The following is a 15229-nucleotide window of genomic DNA, read 5'->3' as shown; positions in this document are numbered from 1 at the left end:
AAGCAATTCATAAATAGCCACTGAGCGGCTCTTTATATTAAACAAAGATTTTATGGTTATATTGCCATTTATATTGAATTAAAAGAGTGCAAAATCCAGATGGGAGTTTAGAGTTAGCGTTTGTATTTCTTTTGAATATACAAGAGGGTAAACATTATATTGTAAATTTTGCATTTACCTCACCCTAGTAAAATCAAATTTAACAACATGATAAAAAGGTGGAATAAAACAATATATAAACTAAAGTTACTGTGAGTACTAAGCTCATTAAGTAATCCACCACAGGCTTTCCATATGATTTGAACATATTGATTCATCAATAGGCGCGATAAAAAAAATCATGTACATGGCGGGACAAATAGCTAGAAAGAAGCAGGGCTTGGAGCACATGGATTGGCAGAATAAAAAGCATGTAAACATAGAAAATATAAATGTCAAATTTCATGACGATGATCAATCGATTGGCTTGCGTGATAATTTTATGCATAAACGCCCTGGAGTTTTATGGTAGCGCAAGACAATCAAAAATGCAAGCAGTTATTCCTTAAGTAAAATACGAGATCATAATGGCATTATGTAATAAATAATCTGCGAAAGTGTCATTAGATTTACTCCTTGGTAGAGGAATTGCTGGAATTTTGATCTCTAATAATGACCGAGGGGCATACTTAGAAGAATGACTTGGGTAATTTTTTTGTTGTCGAAAAATTAACCCCCATTCATTATTCTATGGGGGTCATTATTCGACTTTAGACCAGCAACGACGATATTTTTATCTGTTAGCAAATATTGTTTAGCTAGTATTTACAATCCCCATTTAAATAGACGATAAGTTTATCAGCTTAAACGCGAAATGTGTACATACCATGCAGTGCACAGAGGCAAATGACGTCCATTCAAGAGATAGTTATCTTTCAACAGATGTTCGTATAGATTTGTATTTAATGCTTTACCTATTACAATTTTTCAACAAAGTTACAACTTAGTTAAGTGTTGAGCAAAGATTTTTGCAGAAAAAAATCTCAAGTCTTTATTCAATTTATCATTTATATTTCAATTTGCCAAACTTTTTTTCATTAAGCAGTTTTATGTTATGTCACTCGGTGTCTACGTGAGTTTTTATACAACTTAAGGCAGAACTTATTTCTTCAAAACTGTTTACTGTATACAGGGAAATTTTCTCCCCCGTTTTATTTTCGCCCCTTTCGCCCTCCTCCTGATTGGGCGAATTTAAAACGGTGCGAATTCAAATTACACAGCACAATTTCTTAAACAAAACTATGACTGGGCGAATTCTAAACGGGGCAAAATACTGAGTAGTTTGCAAGTACAAAAGGGCGAAAATAACACGGGGCGAAAATTACCCTGTATACAGTATTTTTTTCTTTTAATTCTTCTTTTAATTTTAATACAAACCTCAATTAAACTATGTAATTTGTTCAAACTTCAGAAAGAAGAACTATTTAGTCTTGGAAGGATATTTTGCTTAAATTATGCAAATCTGCACTTTTATACAATTAATTATCTTTAGCCTCAGAGACTTTTACTCGGAGAAACGTTTTCGTAATGTTATGCTAAGATTGTTATAAATGGGTCTCAGATTATATTTTAAGACCAGTTATAACACTTCCACAAAAAACTTTGCCGAGAAATAAGGATATATTAAAGAAGTCAAGATAATATTTACAACGTTTTTGCCGAAAAATCGCATAAATTATCAATTTTTCACAATCTACTTAACCCAATTTTGTTTTCATTCGTTTTGATCATTCAAACTACAAGATACTTGTGACTGATAAGATGTTAACATCTCGTAAGTTTGATACAAGAAAAAAGCCTTTGCCTATTTTGATTTATGATACCCCATATATGTTCTTTTTTAGTGCAAAACGGTCAAAGAATAATTAATTAAAGCGCATTAATTTGCAATTTTGATTCATGATAAATATTAAATAAACTATATTTCGTGGAAAATTATCATAATCAAAACCATTGTTACATCTGATAGAATTAAATAAAGGATAATTGAGACTTAGAATTGTACTGTCAATTGTCAAACTAATTGTATCGCAGCTAAGTAAGGTAAACCCTGACCCCCTATTTTCTTTGCGATTCATTCTACATTGGTACTTATCCAAAATATTCCTCTCGAAAAATCCTTGAAAAACAAATTTCATGAATGACATATATGATAATAAATTGTAACCTGTTGATAAATTGTATTGTTAAAATGGTATTGTAGAACAACAAATCCAAATAAAATCATTATTTTGATCAGATAACAGGTAAAACCAGATATAATGAATAATATACGAGGGTTGTTCGATATGTATTGTGTATTGTACGATATCTCAAAAGCATTCGATTCAAATAGTCAAATGGGCATTACATTCCTTATAAAGTATGAAAAAATGGACAACAGACGGATTTTATACTGGGGCACAGAAAACAACAATTTACAAACTTTTGTATGAGTGAATCGTTATTCATACATGAAGACAAATAATAACGAAATGATACTGGCAGGCGCGTCGCCCAGTATAAAAAGGCGTCACTCCTTTGAGTCTATAAGGGACACAGATTCAAGGAGTTCATTTGGTGTCCCTCGGATTATCCTCAGGGATATTAAACATATGTCATTTGTGCAGTCTTCAAATTCCCAGTTTTGGTATAAAACTAATACATCATATACCAAATTGAAAGAATGTAAAGTTTCTATTACAAATATATTGGATGATTCCTTTTGCGATCCAATGTCATCGGTTTCAAAATGTTCTGTACGAAACTGTAAAACCTGTGACATTTTGATAACTGACACTTCTTTCACCAGTAATCTTACTGGACAGAGCTTCTATACCAAAACTTGGGAAAATCTGAACTGCAAATCTTCTAATGTTGTCTATGGAATAGAATGTAATCTGTGTGGACTTATTTATGTCGGTGAAACCAAGGGATCCCTTAACAAAAGAATATCAGGTCATCGATTTCAAATAAATCATGGTGGTCAGCAGCTTTTATATAAACATTTTAATTCACCTGATCATTCTATTTTATCAATGAAAGTTAGAATTCTGGAAAAGATTTATCACCACACAAATAGTCCATCTTTGAGTACACCTTTCCGTAGACAACGTGAAGAAGTTTGGATTAGGAAACTAGGGACAGCCTTTCCCTATGGTTGTAATGACAATGTCGATAGTGTAGGAAATCTAACAAGCCCGCAGTGTAATAATGTAAATGTGATGGGACTTTTTAACAATACTCAGAGACGTAAGCGTAGTCATGGACATCGTTCGTACAATAAACCTGCAATACACGACGTCTCTTTTGATTCATTACTACCTTATGTAAATCAACAGTTAGGTCTACATCATATTCGAACCAAACTTTACTCTGTCCCTTTGAAACTTTTAAATAGTCTTCTTGAAAAGACCAAGGAACATCCAAATTTAGATTCCTCGACACCTGAATATAGGCTCGGTTCTGTGATTATGGATATAGCACATCATAGGCTTTTTAAACCCGCACGTTTCACGGAAGAAAATGCAACTAAAACAATCCGTCTTTTCCTTAAACTTCAATATGCCAATAAAGGAATTGACGCGGTAAATAATAGTAATATTCTTAATCACAAAAGGGTCCAGTCTTGTATTCCACCATATTTCAAGTTAAAGACTACGCCTTGTATTTCCTACAAATATACTTCGACCATTGCTTCCAAACTTTTCAATTACAAAAATACTTTACATGGCCTGGATATCGACTATCTGAAAAATAATCCCCTTTCGTGTTCATGTTCTTCTTCGCACTATAACTATAGTCCTGCTGGACACGTTATTACAGGTGACGTAAGATATAGTTCTTAATGAGGACCTTAGATCACTTATTTTAAAAGGTCCTAAATATAGGGAACCCCGATCCTTCAACTGGCGTCAGAATTTCATAAATATTATGGATTCTGTTGAAAATTACGCCAGACGATGGGCTAAATATGAAAAAGAAGACATTGACACCTTGTCAGAATGGATTAAATGTATCAGATCCATGTTAAAGTCACGTATTAAAAGATTGAGGGGCAAAATGAAAACCATCTATCCTTCTGTGTTCAATAAACCAGAAGTGAAAAAAGAATTAGATAGATTACACGATCAGTACGTACTGGTTCCTGCCGACAAAGCAGGTAACAACATTGTCTTCGTTTGTAAGGCTCATTATATAAATTGCATTTTAGAAGAACTTGGATTTAATTCCACGAGTGGTAATCCTACTTATACATATACTACTCTTTCTAAGGAAGAAATTCTTCAAAATCACCTGTCAGTTTTGAATACTTTTAATATTCCACAGAGCCAAAATGAATTTGAACTACCTTATATATATTGGATTCCGAAACTTTATAAGAATCCTTACAAACAAAGATACATTGCAGGTTCCAGTAAATGTTCAACCAAGCCTCTTTCGTTACTTCTCACTAAAATATTGACAGTAGTGAAGGAAAAACTTCAAGAGTACTGTACAACTATATATTCAAGAAGTGGTGTAAATCAGATGTGGATACTTAAAAATTCTAAAGAACTTTTGGACAATTTGAAATCACAAGACTTTACAAAAATCAACAGCATAAAAACTTACGACTTTTCAACTTTATACACAACAATTCCGCACGACAAATTAAAATCCAGGCTTTTTGATATCATTGACAGCTGCTTCTTCAACAAAAATGGAACTCGTAAATTTACTTACCTCGTCATTGGTCATTTGAAAAATTATTTTGTTAAAACAGATTCTGATTGTACACATAAGTACTCTGAAGTTGACATCAAGAAGATGCTTGAGTTTCTGATTGACAATATCTATGTGGTTTTTGGAGACCAGGTATTCCAACAATCTATTGGAATTCCCATGGGTACAAATTGCGCTCCGTTATTAGCAGACTTATTTTTATATTCATATGAAGCAGAATTTATGCAAAATCTTTTGCGTGAAAAGAAAAAAACACTTGCTGTGGCCTTCAACTCGACATTTAGATATATCGACGACGTATTGTCAATTAATAATGATAATTTCCATTCCTACGTCGACATGATATATCCTGGTGAGCTTGAGATAAAAGATACCACAGAGTCCAACACTTCTGCTTCATACTTGGATATTTTACTTGAAAAAGACACAAATGGTAATCTTACATCCAAGCATTATGATAAACGTGATGACTTTAATTTTTCTATCGTCAACTTCCCTTACTTATGCAGCAATATACCTTCATCACCTGCATACGGAGTATTTATATCTCAGTTGATTCGATACGCAAGAGCATGCTCTACGTATGAACAATTTCTTAAACGAGGTAAATTATTGACAAGCAAGTTGATGAAACAAGAATATCAACAGTCTCGTTTAAAGTCATCATTTCGTAAATTCTATGGTCGATACAATGACCTTGTCAGCAAATACAATTTATCATTGAATGATATGCTGACTGACGTTTTTCATACCAATTGTTAGTCCATTATTTATACACTGAATTGACTACGGATTTTTTTCCCGTTATTTCCTGATTATGACAATGAGCACACGGCGGGTGTGACCGGTCAGCAGGGGATGCTCACTCCTCCATGGCACCTGATCCCACCTCTGATGTTTCGGAGGTCCGTGTTTGCTCTGCTCTTATTTTGTATATTTGTTTAATGGACGTTGAGATTGAATGCTGTTCGTTATTTCCATATCCTTATCATATTGAGTTCTGTTTCTAAGCTTTTTCTGCAAAATGTTGCCGTTGTTTGAAGAAACGTCTTATCCGTTTTTCACTCTCCATTCACATATCAAAATCACAATACTCAGGAGAACAAATCAATCATTGACATCGACAACTGGTGTTTTATTGACTCTAAAATAGCATCCAATCAAAACATTTAGAAGAACGAAGAAATCAATAGCGTCAACTAAATCGTCCTTAAAATGAAACAGATTCAATCACTGGATGTTGTGTTATAATAAGTACTACAATTTTCTTTAGCTAGACCACACATATGGACATCGAACAGGCTCCATGCACCTATGCTGCTATTCTCAGTCAGTCTGTGGCATCACGGAAAGCGGAAATTTGTTCAATCTAGCCTGGAATCTGCACAACATACATTTTCTTTACTAATGTATTACAATATCTTTAAGTAGCTCGGTTAAGCAGTTTTTACGATGCAGAAAAAAAGATTTAAAAGGAATTTACCAAAATAACTTTTTGTTAGGTAAGAATGGATTGAACAGCTTTGATGCAGTAATTTAACAAGATGTGTTTGTGAAACACTGATGCCCCCATATGGCAACATAGCGAAGGTTAATCTTTTTTAAATGCAAATCAAATATGCTGGTACCAAAAGTAAGGCCTTTTCAAAAGAAATGCGAAATAGAAAACACTAGCTAGATATGTTCCAGGGTTATAACCTAGGTTAACATTTTATAAGATAGGACAAACTCCAGGTCAAGTTAAAGGGTCAAGGTCAGTTGGTTTCTAAAGAAAGGCATTGTCTCAAAGATTACGCTTGGGAAGTATGAAAGCACAGGTCCTTACCGTTCGAAAATTAGGGCTAAGGTTAAAGTTTGTAAAAAGTAGGTCAAACTTATCTAAGGTCAAGGTCAAAGGGTAAGATTTTGATACATGTATCTAATGAAAGGTCATGTCACAAGGATTGCACATGTGAAATATGAAAACTCTAGCCACAATGTTAAAAAGTTATGGTCAAGGTTAAGGTTTGTAAAAATAGGTCAAACTCCAAGTCCAGATGAAAGGGTCTAGATTCTTGATATCAAATGGAAGATCTTGTCACAATGATATAATGTTTGATATATAAATGCCTTAACCGTCCTAACTGTTCAAAAATCATGGTCAAGGTTTTATTTTTTAAGTAGGTGAAACTCCAAGGTCAAGGTCAATGGTTCAAAGTTCTTAGTATCAAATGAAAGGTGTTTTATAAGGATTATCTATGTGAAGTATGAAAGCCCTAGTAATATTGTTTAAAAGTTTAAAAGTTTTAGCCAAGATTAACGTTTTTTCATAGGTACATAAATCTCCAAGGTCAAGGTCAAAAGGTTTAAGTTATTGAAATTCAATGAAAGGTATTTCCACAAAAATTCATATGTAAATCTGCTCCAAAAGCCAGAAAACAATCTGCAGGACCCTGCATATGTCAAGTATAAACGTCCTGGTATTTTTTGTTAAAAAGATATGGCCACAGTAAAAGTTCTAATTTTTTGTGGTCAAAAGTCAACTCTGGTGGTACCAAAAGAAAGGCCTTATCACAAAAGATACACGTCAAATTAAAGTGAAAGTCATAGGTCCACTAAATCAAAAGCTATAGGCCATGTTAAAGTTTATGCCGACAAACAGACAGACAGACAGATAGCTAGACAGACACACGGGCGGACATGACAAAAAGTATTTACCTCCGAAATTTCGTTGAAGAGTGTTTAAAAAAATTTGCATGAATTCCAAACTGAGCACGACATTTTTTGCATTTCTTTGTGAGTATATTGTATTAGATTGGAGCCTGAATTTGCAGTGAATAACATGTATGTAATATGAGGTTCAATGGGTTCAATGAGAGAGAGAGAGAGAGAGAGAGAGAGAGAGAGAGAGAGAGAGGTTTTATTATATATTAGCTACACGCCTGAGATAAATGTAACATGGATTGTTTTTTTTTTATAATTTATGTATAGCCTCATTTTTAAAAATACTAAAGTCTCAATTTAATGACCGGAAAAAAATATTTCAGGTTGATTTTAGAGAGTTCCAGCTCGGCTAAGAACGGTGTGGACGTTGTTGCATCATTGATTAACCAGTATGGATAAGGTGGGACATTAGACACAGAGAACCTCTTACTTTACTGCGAGGCTTTTCTCGTGACAGATAGAAACGACGGAGGCTTGGGTAATGGAAAGTACCGGACAATTCTGGGTTGCTAAGCAAATAACTGGTAAAGGTCTGTATACTTTATACCAACATGGAAAATGAAAAAAAGACATGTTGACACATCCGTGAACAAGTAAGCACAAGTTTGAAAAGTACACTAATTACAATTGCCCGATTTTCTTTTTTGATCTACCTGGAAAATCATTACTGTATACGTATCAAAGAAGTAAGAAATTTTACAAATCATTTAGTTGGTCCGCTACATTTTTTTTATTTTATCTTTTATTTATCTAATTCTTAGAATGATATGGATATAACGAGCAGTATTTAATATCAAAGTCCATTAAACAATACAAAATAGGAGCAGATCAAATAGAGACCTCCGAAACATCAGAGGTGGGATTAGGTGCCATGGAGAAGCGAGTATCCCCTGCTGACCGGTCACACCCACTGTGTGCTCCTTGTTTAATTCTTGCTCATATGTGTACATGTACTTTAAGTATAGCTTTATGTAATTAATTCATTCTGTTGCAGGATCCTTTTCTGTGATAAGCATGTTTGACATATTGAAAAATAAAATAAGCGGAATCAATATGAACGGTCACCTGATAACAACCGGAAGTCACGTGTTTGTGTTGACGTCTGTTGGATTACCGGACTGTCATTGGTTAACTGCTACACCTGATCCAAGTTTATCCGTACTTAATCCTTTTCTGTTTTCTGACAATGTTGACATAGGTGATACAACACAGTCTCTTTCCAATAATGAGAGACATCACATCCTGTACAAATATCAAGAAAAAGCGCGGGAATTTATGTCCAGCGGAACACGAGAGGGGAAGCATTTAGTTCACTTCATGAGAAATTTTAAGCAAAGGTGTGTATCAGAAATGGATCAATTCAGCCAAATTTTTAAAGACATGTGTGAATCTGAGGTCAAATTTTATCTGTGAGTTTACAAGTGCAGCTGCTAAATATGCAGAGGATATTGTCTTGTCATTGTGTCAAAACTGACAATTTCCAAAAAAAAATTACTTCGGTCCTTATCATGAACATTTAAACATGTGCTTTAAAAGTAACTAACTTTTACTTTGCAAAAAAGCTAGTTCCTGGTTCGTTTGCAACGATGTTTTTAAACAAATATAATGCAAATTCATGTAGTTTTGACAAGGTTAGTACATTTCTCAAATTGATAACAAGGATTCTGGTAGCTTGACATATATAAAAAAATTACAAAAGAATTTGAAATTTCAGTACATTTTTGGTTTATATATTTAGTTTTTAACTAACACTGTGCGATATTCAACAATGTATATTAAGCTTCTTGCTTAGAATTGATTTCAAAAATAAAATTATATATGAAAACTTATTCTTTTTTTTAATTGTCTCTGTCAAAATACAATTATTGACTGTTTAAATGGAAAAAAATCACCAATAATCAAGTCTGAGCAAGGTTATCATACAAAATCTTCCCTTTTAAACAGTCCTGAATTATTCTGTAACAAGTGTTTTCTCAAGAATCTAGATCATTAATGAGGTGGATTAGAAAATATCTTGTGTCCTTTTATTAACTGCTTTGGAAAAATAAACAGTTGATACAATGCGTATATGGGAGACATATTGAATTGACCTCCGTACCAGACATATTATAAACAATCCCATAGGCTGTATAATTCTTAAGAATAAAATTAGAAATTATTCACATGTACTCTCTACTTTCAAAAGTTTGGAATCAAAAGTACTTCAAACGGACAGAATTTTTAGACATGTTATTGAAGGCAATTTCTAAGTTCAGGAACACCGTCGTGAAAAAAATATTTACCCTAATGCCTTTTAAAAAAAAATCTTTAGGCAGGACGGATGGTACAACTTTTTTTCCTTGCGAGAAGACTTGATATTGTGTCACAGTTAGAGAAAAGTGGATATTTTTTTGAATTTGTTTTCCTTAACCACGGATAATGAAAAAGCTTCCCCACCGCAAAGTACACAACTATAGTGATAATAGTAAAAATTGTTTAATCTTTATTCATTTCCGTCTTTTTTCTTCTAAACAGGATTCTAAATAATAACTGTGTGGGGTGATATTACATTTACTCAATAACATGTTGTATTTTCTATCAAAAGATAAAAGACAATGAGAAAATGTAACGTAATCAATTTTGAAGAAATCACACCCAGTATAGGTTTGCACATAGGCATACATTTATATATTATATACATTAATAAGTTACACGTAGTATAGTGCTAAAATAAACTTTAAAAAATATAGCAAGTCAGGAGAATTTTTTGAGGGAAGGCATGGTAAAAATAAACGTATGCGCTTTGTGATTTTAAAACATAAGCGAAAATCTGTTGTTTCTTTGTTTGTAAGGATTTTATGAAGTTTCAGCATCCAAAATAGATATGGTAATTCAAAGATATTTAGTTTTCTGGAAATCCTAAAAATATTCCTAACTGAAAAGATGATTTTGAAGAATTTCCTCCTTAGAAAGGAAACTATGAGGCATTATTAGTTGGATTATTACTTGTAGAATTAAATAAGAGGTTTCTCACTTTATAATGACTTACAAAGACAGTGTGTTTACTCATTTTGTCAGCAGGGACCAGTATGTACTGATCGTGAAATCTTTCTTATTCTTTTTTTTTCACTTTTGAATAATCAAAGACAGAAGTGCGGTAGAGAGATGTAGCCTTAAATTACTTATTGCGCGATTTTAACATCTGATTACATTTATTCCATTACAACAAGGTGTTTTATGTATGGCCCATTATCTGGCGTACACTTCTAGAGTATTTATGCCATATATAACATAACTCAGAGGACCTTAACAAAGCAGGTAAAACAATGACTTTTTTGAATTTTATTACGTAAATTGTATCTAAATGGAACATGGATTTGATTCTAGACAGACCTTGAAATAAGAGATTTCACAAACTCTGACATATCTATTTACATATTTGGATATTTTATTAGAAAAAGAGGATAATGATAATCTTGCGACGAAGGTTTCTGATAAACTTGAGTACTTTAACATTTAAAATCGTAGACTTCAGTTACTAATGGAACAATATACCTTCTTCATCTGCGAACAGTGTGAATAGTGTGAATCATGTGTGATTTATGTGGGAATAAAGCTCATGAATAAGGTATTTTAATATAATTCTACAATTTCTTCTTAAAATAAAAAGCAGACAGGGTGTTTACTTGCCGATCAGCCTTTCCTCTGTCGTTCGTAACAAAAAAGATGCAAAAGTTCAACACTACGCCGCATACTTTGAAACTTAATTTTTGTTTTTTGTTGGAAAGTGCTGCTAGAATCGTATGATTTACGGGAATTGATGCATTTTTTTCGGTTAAATGAACAAAATGTAAAAATTGTGGGAAGGTTTCGTCCGAAAGTGTTGAATAATTATTTCTGTGATAGGACAGTAGGATTGTAGCAGCACTTTTCATGGTACAGAGATATTTTAACATAACTATTACTGTAGAAGTACTTTTTTCCCCGTGGTATTAATTTACGCTATGTACGCGCCTACATATTTTCCGTGGAAATTTGTCCAAGCGTGCTTAATATAAATGAAAGGCAAATAGTGATGGTCTAAGAAATCCGCGTAATTTTCTACCCGTGGATAAAACAGAAATTGATATTCCTCGGAATTATGACCCCGCAGAAAAAAAAAACGTCTACAGTATTACAAATTGAAATTAATTATCCCCTGGGTAGTGTTGAACTTTTCACTTTTTCATTAAGGTATATTTTGTGATTATAGACGTCACGTGGTGAAGTCGCGTTGATGTACTTCCTGTAGTAGAAGTCCCATTTAGGTCTATAGAATGCATAATGATAGCAACAGTTTTATCCAGGATTTTTCCGATTTATCAATGTTACATATTTTTAAAAAGTGTTAATTAGCCGAATTCTGATCCGTGTGCTGCTTTAACAAACCCGTGAAACAAGAAAATGAAACAAGAATATCTGCAGTCTTGTTTAAAGTTATCATTTTGTATGTAATTTGTTCATATAATGACCTTGTCAGCATATACAATGCATCACTAAGTCAAATGCTGACTGACGTTTTTCGTACTTATAATTCCGTTATATTTCTATCATAAAAAGGATCACATAGTGGGTTTTTCTGGTCTGCCTGGGATGCTCATTCATCCATGGCACGTAATCCGAACTTGTGCTCCTATGTTGTATTATTTTATGGACTTTTGATCTTGAATAATGTTCATTATCTCCATTTCTTTTTTAACCACCGAACATGTATCTCTAAGAGGTCTGTGTTTACTCCTCTCGAGGTTTACATTGTAATCAATTCTGTTGAGCTGTAGTATTGTTTGTTATCTCCTTATATTACATGTCAATTCTGTTGAGCTGTAGTATTGTTCGTTATCTCCTTATATTGCATGTCAATTCTGTTGAGCTGTAGTATTGTTATCTCCTTATATTGCATGTCAATTCTGTTGAGATGTAGTATTGTTATCTCCTTATATTACATGTCAATTCTGTTGAGCTGTAGTATTGTTATCTCCTTATATTACATGTCAATTCTGTAGAGCTGTAGTATTGTTATCTCCTTATATTACATGTCAACTCTGTTGAGCTGTAGTATTGTTCGTTATCTCCTTATATTACATGTCAATTCTATTGAGCTGTAGTACTGTTATCTCCTTATATTACATGTCAATTCTGTTGAGCTGTACTATTGTTATCTTCTTATATTACATGTCAATTCTGTTGAGCTGTAGTATTGTTATCTCCTTATATTACATGTCAATTCTGTTGAGCTGTAGTATTGTTATCTCCTTATATTACATGTAAATTCTGTTGAGCTGTAGTATTGTTCGTTATCTTCTTATATTACATGTCAATTCTGTTGAGCTGTAGTATTGTTCGTTATCTCCTTATATTACATGTCAATTCTGTTGAGCTGTAGTATTGTTCGTTATCTCCTTATATTACATGTCAATTCTGTTGAAGCTGTAGCATTGTTCGTTATCTTCTTATATTACATGTCAATTCTGTTGAGCTGTAGTATTGTTCGTTATCTTCTTATATTACATGTCAATTCTGTTGAAGCTGTAGCATTGTTCGTTATCTTCTTATATTACATGTCAATTCTGTTGAGCTGTAGTATTGTTATCTCCTTATATTACATGTCAATTCTGTTGAGCTGTAGCATTGTTTGTTATCTTCTTATATTACATGTCAATTCTGTTGAGCTGTAGTATTGTTATCTCCTTATATTACATGTCAATTCTGTTGAGCTGTAGTATTGTTATCTCCTTATATTACATGTCAATTCTGTTGAGCTGTAGTATTGTTCAATTCTGTTGAGCTGTAGCATTGTTCGTTATCTTATATTACATGTCAATTCTGTTGAGCTGTAGTATTGTTATCTCCTTATCTCCTTATATTACATGTCAATTCTGTTGAGCTGTAGTATTGTTATCTCCTTATATTACATGTCAATTCTGTTGAGCTGTAGTATTGTTATTTCCTTATATTACATGTCAATTCTGTTGAGCTGTAGTACTTGTTATCTCCTTATATTACATTTGAATTCTGTTGAGCTGTAGTATTGTTCGTTATCTCCTTATATTACATGTCAGTTCTGTTGAGCTGTAGTACTGTTATCTTTTTTATATTACATGTCAATTCTGTTGAGCTGTAGTATTGTTCATTATCTCCTTATTATTACATGTCAACTCTGTTGAGCTGTAGTATTGTTTCTTATCTCCTTATATTACATGTCTATTCTGTTGAGTTGTAGTATTGTTCCTCATCTCCTTATATTACATGTCAATTCTGTTGAGCTGTAGTATTGTTCGTTATCTCCTTATATTACATGTCAATTCTGTTGAGCTGTAGTATTGTTATCTCCTTATATTACATGTCAATTCTGTTGAGCTGTAGTATTGTTCGTTATCTCATTATATTACATGTCAATTCTGTTATCTTGTTCGTTATCTTCTTATATTACATGTCAATTCTGTTGAGCTGTAGTATTGTTATCTCCTTATATTACATGTCAATTCTGTTGAGCTGTGGTATTGTTATCTCCTTATATTACATGTCAATTCTGTTGAGCTGTAGTATTGTTCATTATCTCCTTATATTACATGTCAATTCTGTTGAGACTGTAGTATTGTTATCTCCTTATATTACATGTCCATTCTGTTGAGCTGTAGTATTGTTCGTTATCTCCTTATATTACATGTCAATTCTGTTGAGCTTTAGTATTGTTTGTTATCTCCTTATATTACATGTCAATTCTGTTGAGCTGTAGTATTGTTCATTATCTCCTTATATTACATGTCAATTCTGTTGAGACTTAGTATTGTTATCTCCTTATATTACATGTCAATTCTGTTGAGCTTGTAGTGTGTTATCTCCTTATATTACATGTCAATTCTGTTGAGCTGTAGTATTGTTATTTCCTTATATTACATGTCAATTCTGTTGAGCTGTAGTATTGTTCGTTATCTCCTTATATTACATGTCAATTCTGTTGAGCTGTAGTATTGTTCATTATCTCCTTATATTACATGTCAATTCTGTTGAGCTGTAGTATTGCTATCTCCTTATATTACATGTCAATTCTGTTAAGCTGTAGTATTGTTCGTTATCTCCTTATATTACATGTCAATTCTGTTGAGCTGTAGTATTGCTATCTCCTTATATTACATGTCAATTCTGTTGAGCTGTAGTATTGTTATCTCCTTATATTACATGTCAATTCTGTTGAGCGGTAGTATGGTTATCTCCTTATATTACATGTCAATTCTGTTGAGCTGTAGTATCATTATCTATATTACATGTCAATTCTGTAGAGACTTAGTTGATTATATCCTTATACTACATGTCAATTCTGTTGAGCTGTGGTATTGAACTGTAGTACATTGTTCATTATCTCCTTATATTACATGTCAATTCTGTTGAGTTGTAGTATTGTTACATGTCAATTCTGTTGAGCTGTAGTATTGTTCATTATCTCCTTATATTACATGTCAATTCTGTTGAGCTCCTTATATTACATGTCAATTCTGTTAAGCTGTAGTATATGTTTCTGTTATATCCTTATATTACATGTCAATTCTGTTGAGCTGTAGTATTGTTATCTCCTTATATTACATGTCAATTCTGTTGAGCTGTAGTATTGTTCGTTATCTCCTTATATTACATGTCAATTCTGTTGAGCTGTAGTTTTGTTTGTTATCTCCTTATATCACACATGTCAATTCTGTTGAGCTCTAGTATTGATATCTCCTTATATTACATGTCAATTCTTTTGAGCTGTAGTTTGCTTTTTTTCTTC

The 15229-nt window shown here is 32.9% G+C and overlaps 1 protein-coding gene across 1 annotated transcript; it reads left to right on the top strand.

Moving 5' to 3' along the window:
- The first annotated feature begins 7773 nt into the window (after positions 1 to 7773).
- Positions 7774 to 9159, top strand: LOC134279785 (secernin-3-like). The gene is made up of 2 exons (XM_062762192.1): positions 7774 to 7976; positions 8441 to 9159. The coding sequence occupies exons 1-2, from the start codon at positions 7928 to 7930 to the stop codon at positions 8857 to 8859; spliced, it is 468 nt and encodes a 155-aa protein (XP_062618176.1). The 5' UTR covers positions 7774 to 7927; the 3' UTR covers positions 8860 to 9159.
- The last annotated feature ends 6070 nt before the right edge of the window (positions 9160 to 15229 follow it).

Source organism: Saccostrea cucullata, unplaced genomic scaffold, assembly GCF_032062105.1.
Source record: "Saccostrea cucullata isolate Sc308-1 unplaced genomic scaffold, CSIRO_AGI_Scuc_v1 ctg12917, whole genome shotgun sequence".
In the NCBI taxonomy this organism is placed as follows: Eukaryota; Metazoa; Mollusca; class Bivalvia; order Ostreida; family Ostreidae; genus Saccostrea; species Saccostrea cuccullata.
Note: the sequence above shows the minus strand (reverse complement) of the source record. Positions and strands in the feature narration are given on the sequence as shown.

Bases quoted from the DNA above. Each gene is read 5' to 3' on its own strand.
- LOC134279785 (XM_062762192.1), top strand. From the start codon at position 7,928: ATGGAAAGTACCGGACAATTCTGGGTTGCTAAGCAAATAACTGGTAAA. The intron at 7,977-8,440 runs GTCTGTATACTT...ATTCTGTTGCAG, and splicing joins TAAGCAAATAACTGGTAAAG to GATCCTTTTCTGTGATAAGC.